The sequence below is a fragment of the Lepisosteus platostomus genome, chromosome 4 (assembly GCF_059453375.1).
Source record: "Lepisosteus platostomus isolate fLepPlt1 chromosome 4, fLepPlt1.hap1, whole genome shotgun sequence".
Lineage (NCBI taxonomy): Eukaryota > Metazoa > Chordata > Actinopteri > Semionotiformes > Lepisosteidae > Lepisosteus > Lepisosteus platostomus.
In genome coordinates this window covers 55,575,592-55,598,394 of record NC_142614.1, presented here as the reverse complement: position 1 = coordinate 55,598,394, position 22,803 = coordinate 55,575,592, and the positions used below count along the sequence as shown (strand labels likewise).

Sequence of the window (22,803 nt, the reverse complement as noted above, 5' to 3'; positions counted from 1 at the left end):
CCTTGTTTTAATTCAGGCCTTAAGCTTTCAACACACACAGGGTGTTAAGTTATTTTCTCCGGGCAGAAATCATGTAGAGGTTCTTTTTTAATGGAAAGCTGCTTGCATAAAAAGACCATCTTCGACACAATGTTCTATTGAGCTGTTTTTGGATATATTTTTTATAACTGTCTTATGATCAGTATTGAATGAAGTGAAGCTCGTTCTTGTATGAAGTTGGAGTGGGTTCTAAATTCCAAAAGAATCGGTAAAGGAGAGTAACCTACAAAGGTGTTATAAATGCTCTTCAGCTGTAGCCACTACCAGGAAGAAAGGGAGCAGCATATAAGCCATGAAAAAAAAGCAAAAGATGATGAGAAAAACAGACAAAACACCCATCTCAGAAAAACACATAACCTGGGCTCTCAAAGATATTTTCATGACACTTGTTTACAAACACTGCATATCCTTAAAACTTCACACTCATCTTACTGTTCATCAATTTCATTTTCAAAGTCGATTCAACAGCCATGGCTACACTCAAAAATAAAAACGAAAAAGAAACATCTGGCAATGTTTAATAACGTTGTCCACTTTATTTGAATTATTCTTACCCTGGAGAAAAAGCTACTGATAATAAAAGTTCTGAGAATTGAAAAACGAAAGAGAACCAGCTCTGATAAATGGTGGACAATCCACTGTTTGTGGCAATTCGGTTTTGCACAACTCAAAACAGTAACTTATCTAAACTTAGTCTATATCTTGTGGTCCAAGTATGAGGTGGACAAAAATAAAAGGGAAATGACACAACCAACGATATCAAATGACATGGTCAATTCTTTTTAAAGGAATTCACAGAACTTTAAGTGTGCACGTTCTGTGTTGATGGTCACCTTATATCAATGATAGTCTAGAGCAGTAAGAGGACTATGATACTGCAGAGAAAAAGTCACCTTTATCACCAGGTTCTGAACAATGCGCACTTTCCACTTCTCCTTCACGTTGGTGTTGTATCAAATCTTCTCCTTACAGGGCAGATTAATTAGGGAGAGACCCCACTCCCACTGATAGAACAATTATTTGAACACAGCTTGGAGAGACTTGATGAATCCAGACTAAATGGCAAAAACTCCAGCTTCTAAACTATCTTCTTCAACAACTAATACTTTTCGCTACTGCAATACAAAGAAGTTTCTGTGCTTGTAATACTATCTCCCTGGTTCTCCAAAGATTTAATTTGATGAAGCAATAACCAATTCCAGATTTATTCTTTGAAATTATAGATATGAAGCTAGGAAATGTCAAATTAACTGACTTTGAGAATCAATATTTTTAACACTTACTGGGACAAATATGTAATAACCGCTTCAGCTCACAAATGCAATGGAACCAATGTATTTGTGTACCGAAAGTGGAATCATTTCTATACATTGCACACCCTCTTGACAGGTCCAATAGATATTGGACATTGTTCCACGTTATCTGAATCTTAGAAAACGTAAATACATGTCTGTGCAATAAGTGTAAGAAAACAACTAAATAATCACCATCTGTGGGACTTTCCCAGTAGAGTATTTCAAAATGAGAAAGAAATACATTACATTTTAAAAGTAGAAAAGAAAGATTTTCTACATAGGCATTAAGCGACTAATGTGAAACAGGTACTGTTTAAAATATGAACTCAATCCAAATGAGTCTGCGAAAGTGACAAACCTGATGATGGCCAGAATAAAGAGAATAAATTAGGTTTCCGTTTTAATAAAATACTTTAATAAAATCTGTCAGAGGTCAAATGTTGGAGAAGAAAAAGAACAATCCCATCCTCACCCCAGAACAATAAGAAGTTCAGAGCTTAGCTAAAATTAGTACAGTGTGTTACCACCTGGGATTAATCTGGTTTTGTGCAGAGCGCCCTTGGAAAAATGTTAAACACTCAATTTTTAACAATAATTGGAAAAAAAATGTTCTACCAGGTCCAATTTTATTAACAAATAAAACTTCATAGAAGGAAAAAAATGCTGTATCTGGTTTGCACGAAGTTGAGTCAACTTGAAGCTGGAGAAATGTTTGCCCCCATGGATCCTTGTTCTTCCTTCATCGGGCTCAATTATCAACAGGTTCAGCAGCATCTCCTCTGTAGGAGGCTAAAGATTCTATTCTCAGCGCCTGTGGTGCATTACTCATTCCTCCATATACACCCACACTAATGGCTTCAAGGTTCTGGTGACAAAATTTTCAAATTATTTCATATTCACAGAGACTTTCAGGAATATTCTTGAAGAAAACAGAGCACAGACAAACTCCAAATATTCCTCTAATTGAACTGAACTTTTGTACACAGAATTTCAAATCTTAAGGAAAAATAACACTTAGACTTAACTTCTTCCAGTGCCAAATCACATAAAAACATATCCCATGTGAAAGTAAAAGTAGAAGATGTAAAGCGTGCACAATTAAAAAGTGTGTGAACTTGGAGGACGTGAAACTATTTGCAGCATAATCCTTTGTGAATGGACATTATTCTGTGGAACTGAACACACCCTAAACATGACACAGCAAAAGGCAAACAATGACTGGAACACTATAATACTGAGTCAGGGGCTGAGAGTCTCGAAAACATCATGTCATGCTCATATGATATTTAGCACGAGTTGTACTACATGGAATTTTTAAAAATAACATTGTTCCATTACAGAAACACAGCTAAACTAAGAAACAAAATGCGCAATACCCTTCTTACCTATGCAACTTTACATATGTGCCTATAACCTCAATTTTTCTATATATTGAGTGTAGAACCAGTTTTAAAATAGACAATAGTGCCCAGAAAGCAAGTGCAACACTGTTTTATTGTGAACATTTTGCCTGTTTAAGACATTAGCTGGGCTTGTATGCCATTAGAAATCTTACATGCCACCAAAATAAAGTGCAAAATTACAGTCATCACCTGATGTAACTAATTTTGTTTCTGAAGTGAAACTTGTTTCTAGAAATCTGAAAAGCCCTTTTTGCCACGAGAGTAAAGCCAATGAGCAAAAAATAAGGGAAAAAAAGCCTGTAAAGAGTACAGGACAGCTTTGACATTCTTAAATCTGTACAGATACATGTGAAAAAAACATAGGAAGAAATGAAAACATTTTGCCCAGCTTAAAAGATTTTACAGAAATAGGTTTTGTAAGGATAGCAAGGACTATTTCTTTAAACAACAAAAAGTCAAATCTATCCTTAAGATGATGAATGGAAGTTTACAAGTTTCTTCTAATGCAAGAATACTGTAGTGTTTAATGTCTTTTTGAATACAATTTAAAATTGAGTTTCTGCTTCCAATTTCAGGCTTCACATCAGCACCAACAAGTCCACAGAAGATGAAAACGCAGTTGTGGATACAAACACTCAGGACACAACCTTGTTCTCTTAAACCGAATAAAAGCAATTATGCTGTCCGTCCTAAAAATGAACAGGCTCTCTTTTTAAGATCAAAATCAAATTCGGAGGAAATACCAACAAACGCAAAACCAGGTTGTTTTCGCACTGATCTACATTGTCCCGTTATGAAATGTCAAAGAACGTATGGAAGGTTCTGGGCAAACATCCAATCCAAAGAAAACGGGGCATTAGAAGAAAAACTCTTGCTGCTGCATAGACAAGTGCAAACACAGAACAGTCACATATTGAAGCCAGTGCATAGGAAAGATAAAGCACTTATGGTATTTGCAAACATTAACTACTAAATAAAGCTCTGTGATCTGGAGGGAGGGGAAAAGTCCAGTTGATATAAACCATGAATCAGAAATAAAAATGCAACAAGAAAAATAACAGCACAAAGCTTAAAACAGATGCAAATTTACAGAATATCCATACACAAGCAATATAATTAAAAAATAACCTACAGTCCCAAATATCCTACTATCTTTGCATAGAAACAGAGGAGCATAAAGCAGATGGGACTTTGGCAGATGTGTTCCGAGAACTGTCAGAAACCGCATGAATTAAGAAAGTATTTTCAGTTCAAGCAAAACAAACATTTTTGTACAAAATACTGTATGTCTAATCATTACACATCATCGTCATGCTTTCCGTATGCAATCTGCACGTTGGATGTGAGGAAACGTGGGGTCAGGAGCTTTTCAATTAAAGCATGTTGTCATTCAGAGTCTGTAAAATACAAATCGTAGAACTTTGAAAAGGGGGATAAAACCAGGGTCAGGACTCCTCACACCCCAATAATTATGGCAGCCGGATGAACCCTGGGTTTTAGTTATTATCTATGAAGCAGCACAAAGGCCTCCAGTTTCTGAGGGATGTTACCCCTGTACACAAGGTTGTGTTTAACTATAACACGCGCTGCCAGACACTGCAGTGTAGTGTGGTTAATGGGCTGGATCAGATTTTTCGCCATTTCTTTCTCATCCAGCAGGTCGCAAGCGGTCTGCTTGAAGGAGTTTGTACTGTCAAAGTGGGAGCCGCAGGCGATCAGCAAGTTCATGATGTCCGGGTTGTTGTTAAAGGCTGCCACGTGCAAAGGGCTGTTATTGTCCTCGTCCCTGCAGTTCACGTCCGCCCCACATTCCACAAGAATCGAGGCCACCTGGTAGGAGGGAAACTTGCAGACGGGGTAGCGCCCCACGCAGGTAGTGTTCCTGTCGACCGCCAGATGGAGCGGGGTGTAGCCGTTCTTCCCGCTCGGCCGCAGCTTGAGAAACCTGTAGATCGTCTCCTTCTTGAAGTGGTCTTGCTCCACAGTGCACGGGACCTTCTCCAGCAGACAGATCAAGTGCAGAATGATGGAAAGAGCCTTGCTAAGCTGAGCAGGATCGGGCGGGGGCTGCGTCTGCTTGACGGCTCTCTCAATCTCCAGCACACTTTTGCTGAGGATACCCATGAGGTCATCAAAGGACACAGACGTGCCCAGCAATCCCTTGGCCCGGTCTTGCAACATGAAGGAGAAGAGCTCAGCAAAGGAGAGCAGGCTGCTGGCTGTCATGGGGCTCAGGGGATCCAGGTTGCTCTGTTGCATGTCTAGGGCATACTTCCAAAGGTTAATACACCTCTCAAAGTTGCCAGAGTCTGCATAGACTGCACCCCTGTAGCGGATGTAATAAGAGGTATCGGGGTGCGAAGGGCCCAGAATCCTCTCTCTGATAAGCAGGGCCTGCATTCTCATCTCATCGGGGTCAGCAATCAGGTTATCGAGCTCATCGGCACAGTTTACTTCCTTGGCATAATCGTAAGCCATAATCAAGTGTTTCGGCTCGGCCTTGTACAGAATATTGCCCTTTTCGCTATATCGCATGTCCATAGCCTTCTTCCAGTATTTCAGCGCACCCAAGAGGTCCCTCTTTTTGTCCACAAAGGTTGCGCCCAGCAGCTCCAGGGCATTGATCCTCTCCATTTTGCTTGTCTGCTGGTGCTGAGTTAGAAAGTCGACAATGTTCGTGTGCCCTGTCACGCTGGCTGACAGCAAGGGTGTCATTCCATAGCCATCCTTCTCCATTTTAGCACCATACTTCAGCAGCATTTTCATGATTTCCAGGCTGCCCGATTCAGCGCAGTCATGCAGAGCAGTGTTACCTGGAGGGGATACAAGATCGCATGTTAAGAGAGCTGTCTTCAAGGAAAGACAATATCACATCCCCACACCAACACCTAAACCTTAGCCATAGAAACCACGAAGCCTGCAATCAGCAACACTGCAAGAGCTGGGAGACTCGGTATTCTAAAAAAACATGAAAGTTCAAGCACATAAAAATAATGTTCTATAAAATTAAAAAAACTGTATTAAATCATGTTGATAAAATCAGATTGTGGGAGTATGGAACAAGGTTCTCTCGGATTGAAATCTTCAAATTAATTAGCTGCTCACAGTTAAGGAGGCTAGACTGGCCAAATACCCTCATCCCATCTTATAACCTCTCTATGTTCTGATATTTAGAAAAATAAATCACTAATTCTGGTTCAGCAAGTTTAATAGAGAGTTCATCACATTTTCAGCTAATTAAAGTTTTAGTCGATGCAAAGGTCTTCTAAACTGTACTTGTGTAAATCAGCTTACTGCAAAGAAAGTAAAAAAATATTGCTAAAGCCAGAAATAAGATAAGGCATCAAAATATACACTCTGTGGAAACAATTTATGAAGTACATGGCTATAATTAGTAACCACAATTATGAATTAGCTAAGTGCAAAATATCACTAATATCCCTAACATTTTTACAAATTATTTTTGCACCAATTCATTGGAAGTAAGAAATGAAGGCTCTTTTATTAAGCCTTACAAAAGGTTTTGCGATATTTCTTCCAGAAAACACGAACATTACCAATGTTAAACTTTAACAAGGCAACCTTTTCGCGTGGTAGTATTTTGATCTACAAAACAAAAGGTACAGTTCATTCCTTGCTGAAAAGTGAAAAGTAAAAAACATTTTGCCTGTGGAGTGGAAATGTGTATTTCCTTTGTTTTCACTTTCTGCATAGAATTCGCCTCCATATGTTCACCGTTGCCTGCGCACCAAGCCTGCTCCTTGCTAACAAGCATGCATGGGTTTCACAGAATGACTAGTGTAGAAAACCTTTAATTAGTTTCTTACTAAATGAGGTTTATGCAAAAGTAGTTTGTTTTAGCCATAAAAAAATGCATGTTAAAAGAACTAATGTAGTATTTAATATGCAAGGATACATAAGATGCCTCATTATAAATCTTCAAAACATGTTGTATTTATGAGGAAAGTAAAAATTACAAAATGTCATAAATATTTATCTGTGGATGAATATAATTCATAACTGTCTAAACAAAAGGTATGCTTGAGAAGATGATTATTCCTACAGCTCATTTAGCTTGCATTGTAACTGCCATACCCTCCTCTATTCTAAAGAGCAATAAATGTCAATCAAAACTGTTGGGTGAACAAAAATCCTTCAACTAAAATGAGGGGTTGGAGGAGCCTAATGGATGCATCTGCTTTCAAAGTTAGTGGAATTACTACTTGATTAATAGAGGCCTTTACAACACCGTGCTCTAGGTAATGTCTATATATGAAAGCACAGTTATAAATATCCTGAAAAAAGCGACTTAAAGGCCAACTTTGTGCACATTTTTACAAACTGAAGTTGCCATTTCTAAAATTAAAACAACTAACTTTGCTATCATGAAAACGTGCGGCAAGGGAATGTCTTCGGAAGTATAAGAATTAGCGAATTAATGTGGGGGGGAAAGAAATTTGAAGATAAACCACAACACTAATGCATTTTTGCTCTCTCACCATATACTTCCCTCAAACAGGGAAATAAGTGAATGCAGCAAATATTGATACAGGAGGAAAGCCTACCTACCACAGCCTCTCTGTTACTATGGCAACGCAAAACTGAATGGCAAGGCGCAGGCAGCTTCTAGTACTGTGAGGGCTGCCGCAGAGCCCACTGAACGCTGGGTGTGAGGGAGTGGGTGGGTGTTTGGGAGAAAAACAAAAAGGTGGAAAGCAGTAAAATTAACTCTGTGCAGCCCGGATGTCAGGAGCCTGAGCTGTCTCACTAGCTGAGCGCGAAGACGACTCCAGGCCAAGCTGCGCACAACTGGCCCGAGCACTAACAAAGTGGGTTTGAGCTTGGTTGCGTGGGGTCGGCCTTGTGGCTAGCTGCCAAACGGAGGTTGTGTTGCGATACACCGGGTCCCAGCGGGCTTGTGATGAACCCAGCTTAAGAAATGCCGCTCTTCCAAGCGGTATCAGCTCCCCTGTTGAGCACTGTGGAGCATGCAGGTGCGCGCATCAGGGAAGCAGAATTTTACTGTCACCTGCTGCTGGTCAAGTCATTACTAGGGGTCTTTAACCAACTGCCAATTCCAAAGCAGGCATGTGGATAATTCAGAAACAGAAACTCCAGCTTTAAATATTGTAACTTTAAGCATAACAAAAGGTCTTCTGGTAAATTCTAAAAAAAGTGGTACAATTGGTAAAATATATGGCCTGGTAAAAGGGAAGGACACTAACATTGTGTGGTCAGAAAACAGTAGACAGTTTACGAAAGTAATAAACTAGTTGGGAAATGTTAGGAATTTTTAGAAGTATCAGTTTAACCTTTAAAAATGGGCTCAGTAATTTAGGTTTGATGATGTCCCCTCCCTTGTCCTGTGTACATCTCCTGAGATCTGAGAATGGATTTTTTTTTAATGTATAAACCAAGAAAACTAATATTTTTCATCAGCAATACTTCTGCAACATGAATGGGCTGTGAAACCAGTGAAGAGTCTCCTCTAATAAATATTTTTTAAAAAAGCCTGTTTTCACTAGAAGAAATAAAGATCAATACAGCAGAACAGCCTTTAAAGGTCTTCCAGGAAAAAAAAATTGCGATATCTGTAGTGACAAATTAAGTTAAAAAAAGCCAATTCATTCTAAGTAAGATGGTAATCATGTCCTGAATAATGAGTGCTTCATGAGTCAATTAAAAAAAAAAACAGCGTAGAATTCTGAATACAGAAGATGCGGATTCAATCAAAATAAGAAAAACACTGAAAATGTAGGATAAGAAATAGTCAAACATCCTGTGCTCCTTAACAGAATTCCCACTTCACACTAGCAAAATTAGCAAAGTTTCAATTGTGCATGAGACGTAAAATCTTAATATTTTAAAGTTCGAAGAAATTTAAATGAAGGATATAAAAGACTGCTTTTACACAGCTAAACGAGAACTGTCAAATCTACACCCTTTAAATCTATATATAGCCCAATTTAAAATTGCTTTAAGCTAAAATAAATATCCCATGTTAACGGTTCTTCTTCGCAGAAGAAATGTCTATACATGAAAGAACTTGCAAGCCTGATTGTTACCGTGAGAAAGCAAGACGGACTCAATTATCTGGTGGAAAAATACTCAACTGCATAACCAGGCCTACCAGCGTTAATCCTCTTCTGCTGCAGACCAGCAACCCCTCATCTTGTTCAATTTCTCTTGGTTGACAAACCTCTTACCTCTTATTTTCGCCTCACTTAAACCTAAAGGTCGATACAACCCAACCTAATTTCTTACAGGTCTTACATCATAAATGACAGTGGAAATGAAAGAAAAGTAATGGTAGTTTTAACTTAACTCACAGAGACATTTATTTTAACACTGGATATTCTGGATAACATTAGTGTTCCCAGTATTTTTTTTAACAATTATTTTACACTTAACTGCAGCAACTTGGAGGGGAAAGAAAAACTTACAAGGTTTAGTTATATGAACTTAAAATGCACAGTGGCTTTGAAAGGTAATCACTCACCCCCCAGTCACATTTTATGGTGTTACAGAACAATATGGAATATGTTTTTTTTTCCCCCCACTGACAACACACTAAAAGGTCAAATTTATTTATTTTTTAAAAACCCATCAAATGTCAACTAAAGTATGTCAGAAGGCATGTGGGAGATAATGAGACAATCTGTAAGAAGATTTTATGGTCTAAAGAGTTGAGAATTTCAAAAATTGACCTGAACTGGCCTCAAAGTTAAGCACTAAATTTGGCGCAAGTCTTTTGTCGATTAGTGGGAAATATATTCAATCTGAATACATTATAATTCCATACTGTAGGAAATTGTGAAAAAAGAAAAACACTTCATTTTTTCTTCACCTGACATGGAATACATCAGTGACAAGTCCTTGCAAAGAAATACATTCAAATGAGGTGACATCTGGAGAACCTATTCTATCAAACAAGCAGACTGTCATGAAACATACTTAAGTTAGGGAACAAGTAATAGGTTTATTCCATGTTGAAAGGAGAAGAAAGAAAACTGGGGAGCCCTAAGTTGTGATGACATAAAACATCACTGGGAATCTCTTAACTCAAACAGAAAAGTCAAACAAATGGGGAAACCACATTTATGTCCTTACAGTACTCTCCTGTTGTGTGACATTTTAACACGTAACACTTAATTCACGAATTAAATGGATGGAAAGGGGGCAAACAGACTTAATATGGATAACATACTACACTAATCAACTGCCCTCAAAATGTAATCACCTGCTCTAACATAAACCTGCGCTAGGAAATAGATTTATTAAGCCATGAGCAAAGGATTGAAGCACTTCCTCTCAAATGCAAGTTCCGGAACAAAAGGACTTCCTCAATATCCTATTGTAAATGATGCAGAATGTGTTCCAAAACATCATTTTTTGCTGGAAAAAGCTGAAGTTGCATTCTGAACAGAGTCTAGAGGATACATGCCACTTTTCTGGTGCATATGCTACCCAACACCTGGTATTGGAATATTTCCAGCAGTCACTATGCAATCAGATGTCATTTCAGCACTGAAGGAACAAGTTGTAACTTGGGCTCTTATATTTTATACATATTTTAGTTGTGAAAGAAGCACACAATCACATAACCGATACTTATCCTAAACTCAAACACCACCAGGATTTCCTGTAACTATTCTTTACAAAGGTATTTACAATTCTTTATAAAGGTGAACGTTTTAAAACATTCAAACCAATTCAAATAAGCTACTTAAATCATCAGGATTCAGTATTTAAATGTATACATGGAACCTCATAATACAATACAGAATTATAATACTGTACTGATGTCTTTTAGAGTAAACTGCACTGACAATATCTGATATTTTAAAATTCCTTTCAATGGCAAAAACAATCCTCTAAAGTCCAGTAGCATAAAACCGGAGAACCTAAGTGACTGCATTTGCTATTGGTAATTATGTACATTTTGCTTAAGAGAACTTTTTTCTAGTTTCCATATTTTAAAGTGCCACAGATTATAGAACTATTATTATACAATACTATTTATAGTGTTGTTTTGGAACAGTTTCCATTTCCAAATGTGTTAGTACCCTCAAACTAGATGACAATATAATTCCAGAAATTTCTCTTGATCACCAAAAATAGGTTTACTACAGGTTATATTGACCTTCTCCACAAGTAACATTTTATGGTATGTAATGGACTGATAATGTAACTGATGATAAATTACACTCCAGAACCCTTCAACTAGCAACCACTCCATATTTAAAACTTTAAAAGGAAATCCCTTTTTACACTTTCAAAAGGAGATCAATGCTGTACACAAAGCAGACCGCTCAAACATACTTCATTCTCAGAGATACAAGTCCCTGCCTTCGAGAGCATTTTAGAACGCAGAAGGGAGAATTCTTGATCATAGTGTAAATGTGCACTTTGTTCCAGCTGGTCCTAAACTAGCTAAGTGATTTTCAGTACCTAGAGAAAGGAATTAATATATTAAAAAGAACAAAGTCCTTTAGAAACATGGCTGGGAAAAGCCTGGGTTAACTAGCTGGTCCATAGCATTGATTCCACCATACTCTGTACATCTGTTTCAGACATGGATTGCCAGGTGAGAAAATGGGAAATTTCCCAAAATGTGTCGATTCCGGTTTTAATGACAGTAAATCAACTGTTTCATGAGTGAGCAGTAAAAAATTTAACGTTTAAGTGGAGGAGACTGAATCAAACCAACCCTATCTAAATTTGTTTCTAGGATACATAAGTATACGTTTCACATGTGTGCAGAAGTGTCTAAATGGACTCGGATAATACAGAAAAGAATTATATTTCTCAACAAAGCGAAGAATGCTTCCCAAAATGTCCTTTCATTAAAACATTAAACAGTCCATGGATGATCCAGTGATGACTGACAACTGTCAAATGTCCTCCATACCACAAGTAGTGTTCGGTCAGGCAAGAAGATTATGACAGAAAATCCAGCAAATGAAAAAACTTATTCTGCACATCACCTCAACACTACCTTATTTAATCACTGTAAGCAACAAACAGGAAACTGAAACCACGGCAATTCACCAGATTTTGCCAGGAATGTTAGTCCTACTTAATGGCTAAAAGAAACACTGTGTAGCATCCAGTTTGTTACCCATGACAACAAAAAAGTTAAACACGGGCATAAGAAAACAAAAAAAAGTCTGGAATTCAATAAACTCTGATTTTTACAGTGGTAACTAACTAGGACAAATTGAAAATCTATACACGCCAAAGCCATACTTGTTCCAAAGACAATAGCAAAACCAGAGAGAGATGAATGCTTCTGCAAATTGGCACTGCACAGCCTTGTAAAACGGTTCATTGAAGCAGTAGAGGATTTCAGTTGTTACAGGGTTTGTATTTCATTGTTTAAGCTTGCGAAATCCCAAAAAGCACTGTTGTACCGAACAGGTGCATAGCAGAATTTGTATTAAAAAGTGCCATAAAGTTCTCAGAATGTAATTACACATCTTTGGTACAAAGCCCTGTTAGTGAATTATTCTGCACGAACTTCTAAAGGCTTTAAGCTAGGATCAGTGAACCACCTTTTTGATGAATACAATGAAACTTAACTGAGCAAAAGCTCTGTTAAATATTGTATATTTCTGTTCATCTCATAGGTCTACCCAAAGAGGCTCATATAGCATTTACTATACACTAAATTCTTAAAGTAATTAAATGTAAAACTTGTTCTAGAAATGATGTATTGATGGTAATAAGGATTAAATTAACAATTAACTGTCCACAGTAACAGCAGGAATCTTCCCACAACAAACTAAAATAGAAACAGTTTACTTTCTCTCAAATGTGATTCAAGCTCTGCATGCATCGCGATCATTTTATTTTGGAATGTCAGTAGCAAACCAAAACATTGCTAATCTGCAGTTTAGGTAACTATTTTTTTTCCTAAGAAACAGAAAATTATTTTATTTGCCCACATCTGATTTTGCTTTGAATATAGTAGTAGAATAAAATAAACACTTTAGGACCTTAACAATATAATATCAATATATATCAAAAGAGGAATATTGATACCAGTAAGAGCTTTCATTGTAGATAAGTACTGTGTACAAAAAAACAGCATGCATTAAATAAAATAAACAATATTTTGACACATGAAGCTTTCTACAGTTTGGACCCAAAGCACAATAATTCACGAACACTGTATTAACTAGACCTATTTGTAACTTGGGGGCTCTATCACAGCTATTAAAATTTTTAAAAGCACCTGCAATTTTGGTTTACATGGTCTTAAAGCTTTACTTAAAATGATATGGTCAAACAGTTTAATGAATGAATTAGCCTTTCCTTTTACAAACCCTTTTAGTTATCGTTCCATCACGGTTTTATGCTTAGTACGATTGACAGTACACTAAAATCTAGCTTCAAATGATGGCTGTAAAAGTAAAAGTCCACAATGAGACAACTTTCAAATGAAATCACACACCAATATTGAAACGCTATGCAGAATGTTTACTGTGAGTAATCTGCCCGATGCACATTTCATTGAAACAGACAGGATGAAGCCACATAGCAGGGCTCTTTGCGGTTCTGCCGGCCACAGATCTCCAAGGTAAACATGCAAATTTAGGTCGCTGATGTCAACTGTGGTGCTGGGGGTGGTTTTAAAAATGCACCTGCAAAGCTTTTTTTGGATTTAAATTAACGGGTTAAACCGTAAACCTACGTGTTTGCGACTGTTACACCGCTACGAAACAGTGCGAGAGGATACAATTAATGAGTCACGGAACGGACTGCTCAGGATACAGCAAGTCAAGGAAGTTGTCCCCCCCCCCCCCTTCTTCGCTCTAGTTGTTAAGGGCTTCTCATTCAGCCCCTGGGCAAACTGGCAGCCCGTGTGCAGTTCGACTCTTCACCTACCTTTCACGCTTTTCCTGTTGACATCAGCACCTTTCTCCAAGAGGTACTGAGCGATTTCCTTGTGCCCCTTGTAACAAGAAATCATGAGGCAGGTGTGCCCGTGGCGATTGGCCACTTCGAGATCGGCCTTGTGCTCCACCAGGTACTTCACAATGTCGAGGTGCCCGTCGAAACAGGCGGCCCTCAGGGGGGTCGAGTTGGTCAGCGTCGTGTTGTTGACGGAGGCTCCGTGGCCCAGCAGGGACTGCACCACCTTCAGGTGCCCGGCCGCAGAGGCTGCCCACAACGGGGGGGCCCCCTCGATGGTTTCGCCGTCAAAGTTTACAGATCCCCCGACTTCGACTGGGGCCAAGCAACACTCCAGGAGATACTCCACCAAATCCAGGTGCCCGTAGCGCGCTGCCATCAGCAGCGGTGTCGCGCCGTTGGTCTTTTCCGCCATCAACTTGGAAACTTCATCCCCAGCTTTGTTCTCCAACAGCTTCTGGAGCAGCCGGAGCTTTCCGTCCCGGGCTGCGTTAAACACCGCTGTCTTCAGATCCATTTCATTCCGCAGAGGTAGAACAAATATAGAAACGTGTGATACCGACAAATCAATGTACAGCACCTAGTTTGTTCAGATGGAAACTGGAAAAAAAAAAGTCCCGTTGTTTCGTAACCTGTCTACTTTGCGTTCGAGAGCCACGTAATCAGTTTAAGGTAAACCCACACCGTTTCTCATTAAAATCTTGCTTTATTAACTCCATGACCGCAGCTCCAAACCTTAAAAATTCAAAATCAGGGCTCATTGGGGGGTTTTGAGGATACCGCTGCGGCGTTCCCGAGCTTTTCGGGGGGTGAAGTTGTCGCCCTTTCCTTTGTGTGTGTGTCGAGGGCTCGGCTGCGGGTCACTCCGGCAGCTCTCCGGCGTCGACTTTCCCTCCCGCAACACTCAGCTCCGCTTCACTGGGCTCGGGATCTGCACCCCACATCTTCCCGCAGTGCCATCGGCGATCATTCCCTTCTCACGGAGAAGTTCGTGTCAGAAGAAAATAAAACCAATGAGGACATGTTTTCCCCCTTTTTTCCCCACTCGGATGCAGCGTGGGCCAGACGGGAACTCACAGGGTAGCTGCAACCGCCTCCGCCTGGGTTTCCTGTGTGTTTCCAGCGAGACAAATGACGTCTGAATGAATGGCTTCTCTCTCTCTCTCTCCTGTTCCGCAAACCCTTCCTTTCCGTTTTGCTGCCCGGCCGCGTCCTTCCTCCCCGCGGGTGCCCGCAATCCCCGTCTTCCCAAGGCTAAGACGGCACAACAAAACACTGGCGAGTGTTATCTTTTTACATTTGTAACACGGAAGGTGTTTCAGCCAACACACCCCACCTCCCGGCAGCAGCACCCCGTATGACGACTGAGCACACAAGCCGCGGAGTGCAGTTAAATAGGAAGCGCAGCAGCTCTCGGCCCCCTCCCAACAGGGGGCCCTACTGGCAGCGAGAGGAGCCAATCAAAGGTTTCCGTGGTTTGCACGATTCGTCAGCTACATAACAGTGGGGTGTGAAATCACTGCGTTTGTAAAAAAGACTTAGGGAATTACTTTTTTATGTTGAGTAAACTGAACACTTTTCATGTGGTTTGTTTTGCTATCCCCGGTACAGGGAGGATAACTTTTTTTTTTCTAGCTAGGTAACCGCATTATGGCAATTGTTTCTTTGATGTAATTACATATTACAAATGAATTTACAAGGCGATTGTTTTTGTATATCAACACGGTCTTTACCTGATGTATTTTAAAAAGCCTTCTATTAAAACTGTTTTGTTTTATCATAAAAGTATTATTTAAAAAATAAATAAAAGAGGCATTGTGCCGTACCTCATGGTATTTAAAGTACTGTACATGGTTCCTATAATTTAATTTTTGATGCACTGTTCAGATTATCATACATTTGACCCAAAAAGACATTTAAAACCGAAGGTATTTGAAGGGGCTACTGCAAATATATTGCAACATATAGTATACATCGTGCGTGTATTGTTCCATTCTGCTCTTGAACTCTGAGGGGATTTTGCAGATTATTGTAGCTCGGATAAATTCTTCTCGTTTTTCAAAGCCGTTTGCAGCTACTGTAGCAACCCACGCTTTCTTTTGAGAGCACGACTCAATTATTATATAGGCAATTCCACCTGAGTAAGATATAAAAAGGTGCCTGTGTCGTGAGCTGCTGGCACAAGAGAAATAATGATTATGTTGCTTAGTCACTCCTAAATACAAATGAACTGTTTCTAGTTTTCCTTAGAATCGCAGATCTGTAAAACTGCCATCCTTTGTCCAGGCACGTACCTTAAACAAAAATAGCACGCAAGAAATGAGATGATGAATAAAAACATAACAGGATAGTTTTAACTATGGGTTAAAGAGAAAGGAAAATGGGACTGCGGAGCTACGTAATATTCACTTGGACAGTTCCAACTTACATGAGTTTCCTTTGAAGAAATGCTTTTCGCACTTGGCAACTTCGAAAAGGATTTTCCGCTCTCCGACTGAAAAACCTTGAGGTCTGTTTCTATCTGCACATAGCTTAATAAATTATTGTTCTGTAAAAGCTCAGATATAACCCTTTCAGAAATATAACTATGCTTTTTGTCCACACAATGACCTAGCTTATTGGGGGGGGTGACGTCACTCAGCCCTGCTAAACGTCATAGGTGAACCGGACCAGTCTCATTCGTTAGCTGGCGCTCGGGATGGGGACGTGGCTTTCGAGCGTCCTCCTTCCAAAGCTGAGCCTGGAATGGTGGGAGCGCCTGGGTTTTAAAGGGAAGCCTGGTGCAGGATCAGGTGCAAATCAATACAAACAAGAAAGGGCTGGAGGAGGGACTTACGATCGTGACAGTAATTTTATACTCAACTCTTTACTTATTTCTTTCTTCTTTTACTCTGTTTTGGGACGATATAATGTAATCATTGTAAGAAAACGTTCTGCTTTGGATTTTATAGAAATACGCACAGTTTACTGGATATGTTGTAAAATGTCGTTCTCTAGTTAAGGTGATCTTTACAACTCATTCAGCAAATGGACAGTACCCTTAACATTTTTAAGACAATATCCATAAACATATTAGCCTCCTTAGATGTGAATAAAACTTAAGACATGACGCATGCCAACAAGTTAACTGTGACATAACTGTGGTTGTAATGTATGTAAAATCATCGTGATTGAAGATCTCTGTTTTTTATTTTCTAAGGCACGTTTTCCTTTCTTTCCCTACATATGGGATACTGTCGCTACAAGACCTCCACAGTATGTCATGATAGGGACCGCGTGTACATCGCGGCAGTGACTATCAGGACTGGCGCCTTGCTTCTATGGCACCCTGGCCGCACTGTCGCGACAAAGGTGTCATATCATGACATGAAATACCCAGATAGGATATATGGACTTTGTGTCGCGACGGGGCGGGGCATCTTGTCGGGGTATGTCATGTCACGATATATGGACTTCATGTCGCGACATGGAGGCGGGGCATCTTGTGGGGGTATGTCATGTCGCGATATATGGACGTCATGTCGCGACAGTGGCGCACCAGTCACGATAGGTATTGTGAAAGTAACACGGGGGGGTATCGCGATGTGATCTTGATGCGAGCACCCCTATCGTGACAAGCTGAGTTGTGAACGCTGTGTGGATGCCATGACATTCTTTGTCTGCTATTCAATCTTGAGCTCAGTGCGACTTCGCTTAGATTGATCAGTTATTGGAAACCAATGGATGTGTTACTGTATATCAAACTTGCTCATACAGCAAACAGGGTTACCTAGGGCTGCACTAAGTTTCACCCAATCGTGGCCCGAAACGTTCACCAAGATTCAGGCCGGGGGTTTAGCCAATCACGGGTCTGAGGGCTGTACAAGCTAGGTAGAGCGGCTTGTGTACTGTCAATGATCATCCATTTTTAAAATGCTTTACTTATTTGCTAAAGACCTACATCGGCTAATTTGTTTTAACGTCTTTATTGATTCACAATGTCCCATATTCTTCAAAATAAATACATTTTTTATTTGAATTATAACTGTCTCCGCTGTTTTCTGCAATGAATACATGCTATTGGGACAATTTTAATCGTAAATTTAAGATAGGTGAAACACCTTCTGCTTTGTACTTAAACATGAATAGAAATGTAAAGTCTATGATCATTATATTACTATGCTTTTGCTTTCAGTTTTGTTTTTTATTGTAAATTTATATCGATCTTGAAATTAATAACTAAAAATGTGATTATGGGTACTCGTGTTGTACCAGCGGTAATTTGGAAACTGTTCTCAGGATACAGCAACGGTGTCTCTTCACCATATACAATGAGTACACAAGCAATACGTTTTCGAGAATATTGTTAAAAATTAAAAGAGAAAACACCCAATGAACCAACATAGTAACTCCTCCCTAAATGTAAGACGGTTTATTGGTGTAAACGCTGCAAAGGCTGGGGTCAACTGATCAAAAGATCACAATTGAAAGATCTGGTGGTCGTGACCTTGCTGTTTTTGTACAGTATGTCACAGAGTGACGTCACAGCCTGAAAAAGAAGGTGCTATGTTGAAATATATTGAAACATCCACCCCACCCGACCAGACTCAGAAAACATATTGTACCCGTTGTTTTCATCACATTCAGGAGTTAAAGTACCGAGTATGTTGGTAACTGTAAACGTCCTTGTAGATAGTCAGATGATTACCCGAAAAAAAAGGGCGCTATATCTCGGAAACGACAGCAGCACATACCGGCACAAACGAATAAGAGGGGTTTAATCCTTTTTTACTGTTTGTAGGAGGGCCAACTTCACGGAGGTATATTAATGAACTCTGATGAGATTCAGGATTGACTGCATAAAAAAAAAACTGTTTCCATGGTAACCAATTCCTGACAAAAATGTGTTTGACACTTAAAAAAAAGATAAGTATGACTCCTGACCTGTCGCTTTTAAAGGTCAGGAGTTGTAAATATACAACATGTTTACACTATGCTTCTCTCTTTGGTGGTTTCATGTGATGAATTTTTACAAATATAATATCTTTGCATTCATTGAAATTTGTCTGAGATAAACTTGATTATATTTTTAAACTTAGTCAATTACAACTGTCTGACAAAATGTATAATTATCTTCTCTATCCTTACATTTCCTCATAATTATGTCTCCATATAAACACTGTTGTGAAACATTTCAGTTGTCAAAAAATGTTTACTTTTTGTGTAGTAACAGTAAGCAATAGTTTGTGGTCATGTTTACAAGTAAAAATGACACTTGCTTCAGAAAATGTAATATAGTAATTCTCTGTGGTTAATTATACAGTAAATTAAATATGGTAAGTATAAGAAGTAAATTATGGTCATTTTGGGGAGTTTTGTGTTTCATTTTGTGACACAAAACTGTAACTGTATAACACAGACGGTTCTTCCATTAACACGACCATTTCCTAAAGTGGTACACCAGAATTCAGAAGTACAATATCACATAAAAAGAACTCAATTAACAACAGAACTAAAACCTTAACTAATGTAAAAAACAAACTTGACCTACAGTATCTTCCACTTGCAAATTACAAGCCTGGTACTTTAGGTGAGACTTCTTCTTTGCAAGATGTTTTTTTGTTCCAACATTGTGATTTGTGAGTGGTAAATAGAAGTTCTAATTAAATTTAAGGCTAGGTTTCAGACAGAAAAAATATATATTTACAATAAGCAGCAACGACAGTGAAACAATGGGTGGAGCTGAAACTATTGGTAGATTCTTATCAAGACACACCTTCTTTTTCAACTAAACCTACGAGCCGATTGTCACATTCCAAATCTGTGGTGCTGACAATGACTAAAGGTATAAATGCATTTTAATGTAACATGACCTGACTGCAAAAAAATTCTGAATATGTGCTCAGACATCTTTTTATTTTTATGCAGCACATAAGCATATGTTTTTACCTTTATGCAATAAGTATTGTATATACATACTGTATCGCACACCAGTAGAGTTAGCACTACTTAGAATGGAACCTTAATGCCAGTCCTTTAGACTGAAGATCATCCCGTTACAAAAATCAAGAATAATCCTTTAGTTCATTTATCAGATTTTGAAGGGTTTTGGCAAGAACTTAATGTTTCTAATGGTGCAGCTGTAGCAGCCAGTGCTGTATCTTAAAAAAATATGTCGAAGTCACAGCTAAGATGTCATTAAAGCATGATCAGATCATAGCATGGCGAGCTGGCATAGCCAACATCTTGATGACAGGTTGGACACAGTGTTAGATTCCTTAGTTGTAAGGTCAATGTGTGCTTAGGGTGCTAAGAGGGAAACAAGCTTTGAGGCCAGGTTTCATTCTGAAAAGAAAAAATAATATTCTTAACAGATTGAGCATGGCTATGAAAGGGAGACAAATGCACTAAAACATTTGCTGCTTATGTTTTTTTTTTCTAACTTGATTTTTGCATGCCCGAAATAATTTGTTTCTGGCAAAGTATTATTTAAATAGGTTATATCCTATCTTTTAATTGGAGTTTTTAAATTTCTGGAATGGTTACTCACACAAAGCCAGAGAGATAAATTGTAAATTGAAACAATTTATATTTTTGATAGACTTTATTGAGAAATGTAGTCTTTGGTCTGCAACCCACAGATGGATCTGCAGTTCAAAGCCCCAGCTGTAATAATTATGGGAAATTGTATTTCTTGTGATGAGTCATCCTTAAATGCCTTTTCAATTCAGTAAAAACTGTCAATTACAATCTGATCCAGTGTTGACACAAAAAATCCAAAATAATTTCGGTAACTTCTGGTGCTTTTTGATTAACAGGGTAGGATTGTTCAACTGCAAGCACAAATACATTTTTTATCGTGTCTTTTATCATGTTAGTGTATGTTAATACTTGATAATCTTTTATTATGGAGTACTCTGAAATTATATTTTTATGCACATACCTGAGATTTCAACAATGCAGACTGTTCCAGAGGCCCATGTTTTTAGGTGGCAAACACAGACACACACTCACACCAGGGCCAATTTCCCCAGAAGTCAGCTAACCACCAGTATGTCTTTGGATTGTGGGAGGAAACTGGAGCAAAAAAATATGATTACTTATAAACCTATTGTAAGTATTTTGTTGATATGCCCCCTGTGCAATTATCTCTCCAGATCCATGTCAGTCCATCTCCAAGTTTGTGTTCAAAGTATCCGTGTGACCTTTCTACCTCCCATTATTACAAATGTGTTTGCAAATAATATTGTCACAGCCACATCATTTACAAATAATAAGTATACATACAAACTCAAAATAAGTGCCTTCACCTTTATGAAGAAACATAGAGCAAGCAGAAACTGAGGTAAACAAGCAATGTATATAAACATCAGAACACTTGGATTCTATTCCTATTGTGCTAAAGTAGCTCCAAATAGGTTTGGAGGCAGTTTGCCGAGTCTTAATCACTCCACGTGAAACTTAGGGGCATGGGTGGGGTTAAAAACCAGTTCAGCAGCTTCTACAACATCTGCAGTAAATAGAGGTTTAGGGTTTTCCATATTCCATTGTCCTGAGAGTTATTTTTACCACAATAATATAGGACAAACCTCATAGCATATACAGATAGATTCCAGTAGGTGCAATACATTTATTCATTAATTCATGCGCCGAACAGGCGTATTCATCTAGTTAATTTTCCAGTTTTTATCTAAAATATATTTTGAATTTAATAGCAGCACACTGCCATAGAGGGTAAAAATCAACATAAAACTGCACAATTAAGAGTGATATTTGGACTTTTGGTATATGCTTTGTGGCACGGAAAATAATGTTTTTATAGTTTTAAAACCATGGGAAGTGTCCATCTTAGTGCAGTGATACAGACAGTTTTGAACAGGAAAGTGTGTCAGATCTAACAGGGCCTGTGCTATTTCTAATGGTTCTCTTGTCAAATGCCTCTCAAAATGATATATTTGGTGTGTTTCCCTAACCAAGTAGTGTGCATCAGCTTTTGGTAATTTAAATATGTAGGCAGCAGTGTGGAGTAGTGGTTAGGACTGCAGAGTCATCACTGGAAGGTTGAGGTTTAAATACTGGGTCAAACATTGCTGTGTTATTGAGCAAGGCACATCACTCAAATTGCTTCCGTGAATTGCCTCACAAATGGATAAAAGTGTCTGCCAAATTAAGTCATAAACGTAGAATAAGGAAAATTCTTCCTGTATACTGTGTAAGTCTTGTTGTGTCATGTGGCATTGGTCCTATGGAGTACTATAGAATCCTGAAATTTCTTAAATAATTCAGTACTATTAATGGATAAGTGAATAAAATATCTACCCATCTATGTGAAACATCCTGGTTCAAATGCATGCAGTATTTAATACCTCCTTAGTACCAAAGTGATGAGAGGGGTCGCATTAATAATAAGGTCTTAACCAGTTTGTCTTTCAGGATGAGTCATTATGTCACATGGCATATATGAGGTTTAAGGATCAAGAAAAAAAGGATATTTTCACAGGTCTGGTAAGTTTTGTTTGGAGGAAACCTATAAAATTATTAAATTCAAAATGTAACAAAAAGCCAGTATATTACACTATACTGTACATCATCGAAGATAAACTTAGTATCTGTTTTCCTATCACTTTTAAGTTGTCAGTTTTTCTTACACGTACTATTCATGCATTCAATGGCTCAGGCTGTTAAGGATGTTTAAAGAATGTATGTACAGTGCCTTGCGAAAGTATTCGGCCCCCTTGAACTTTTCAACCTTTTGCCACATTTCAGGCTTCAAAAATAAAGATATAAATTTTTTTATTTTATGTGAAGAATCACCAACAAGTGGGACACAATTGTGAAGTGGAACGAAATCTATTGGATTTTTGAAACTTTTTTAACTAATAAAAAAATGAAAAGTGGGGCGTGCAAAATTATTCGGCCCCCTTGCGTTAATACTTTGTAGAGCCACCTTTTGCTGCGATTACAGCTGCAAGTCGCTTGGGGTATGTCTCTATCAGTTTTGCACATCGAGAGACTGAAATTCTTGCCCATTCTTCCTTGCAAAACAGCTCGAGCTCAGTGAGGTTGGATGGAGAGCGTTTGTGAACAGCAGTTTTCAGCTCTTTCCACAGATTCTCGATTGGATTCAGGTCTGGACTTTGACTTGGCCATTCAAAAACCTGGATACGTTT

General features: G+C 38.6%; 1 protein-coding gene across 1 annotated transcript; it reads right to left on the bottom strand.

Annotated features, from left to right (window-relative positions):
• Nucleotides 1-2,809: 2,809 nt before the first annotated feature.
• fem1c (fem-1 homolog c) lies at nt 2,810-15,098 on the bottom strand. Its single transcript, XM_088629927.1, has 3 exons — nt 14,732-15,098; nt 13,628-14,627; nt 2,810-5,550 (listed from the first exon to the last, which is right to left on the bottom strand). The coding sequence occupies exons 2-3, from the start codon at nt 14,169-14,171 to the stop codon at nt 4,241-4,243; spliced, it is 1,854 nt and encodes a 617-aa protein (XP_088486053.1). The 5' UTR covers nt 14,172-14,627; nt 14,732-15,098; the 3' UTR covers nt 2,810-4,240.
• Between the last annotated feature and the right edge of the window lie 7,705 nt (nt 15,099-22,803).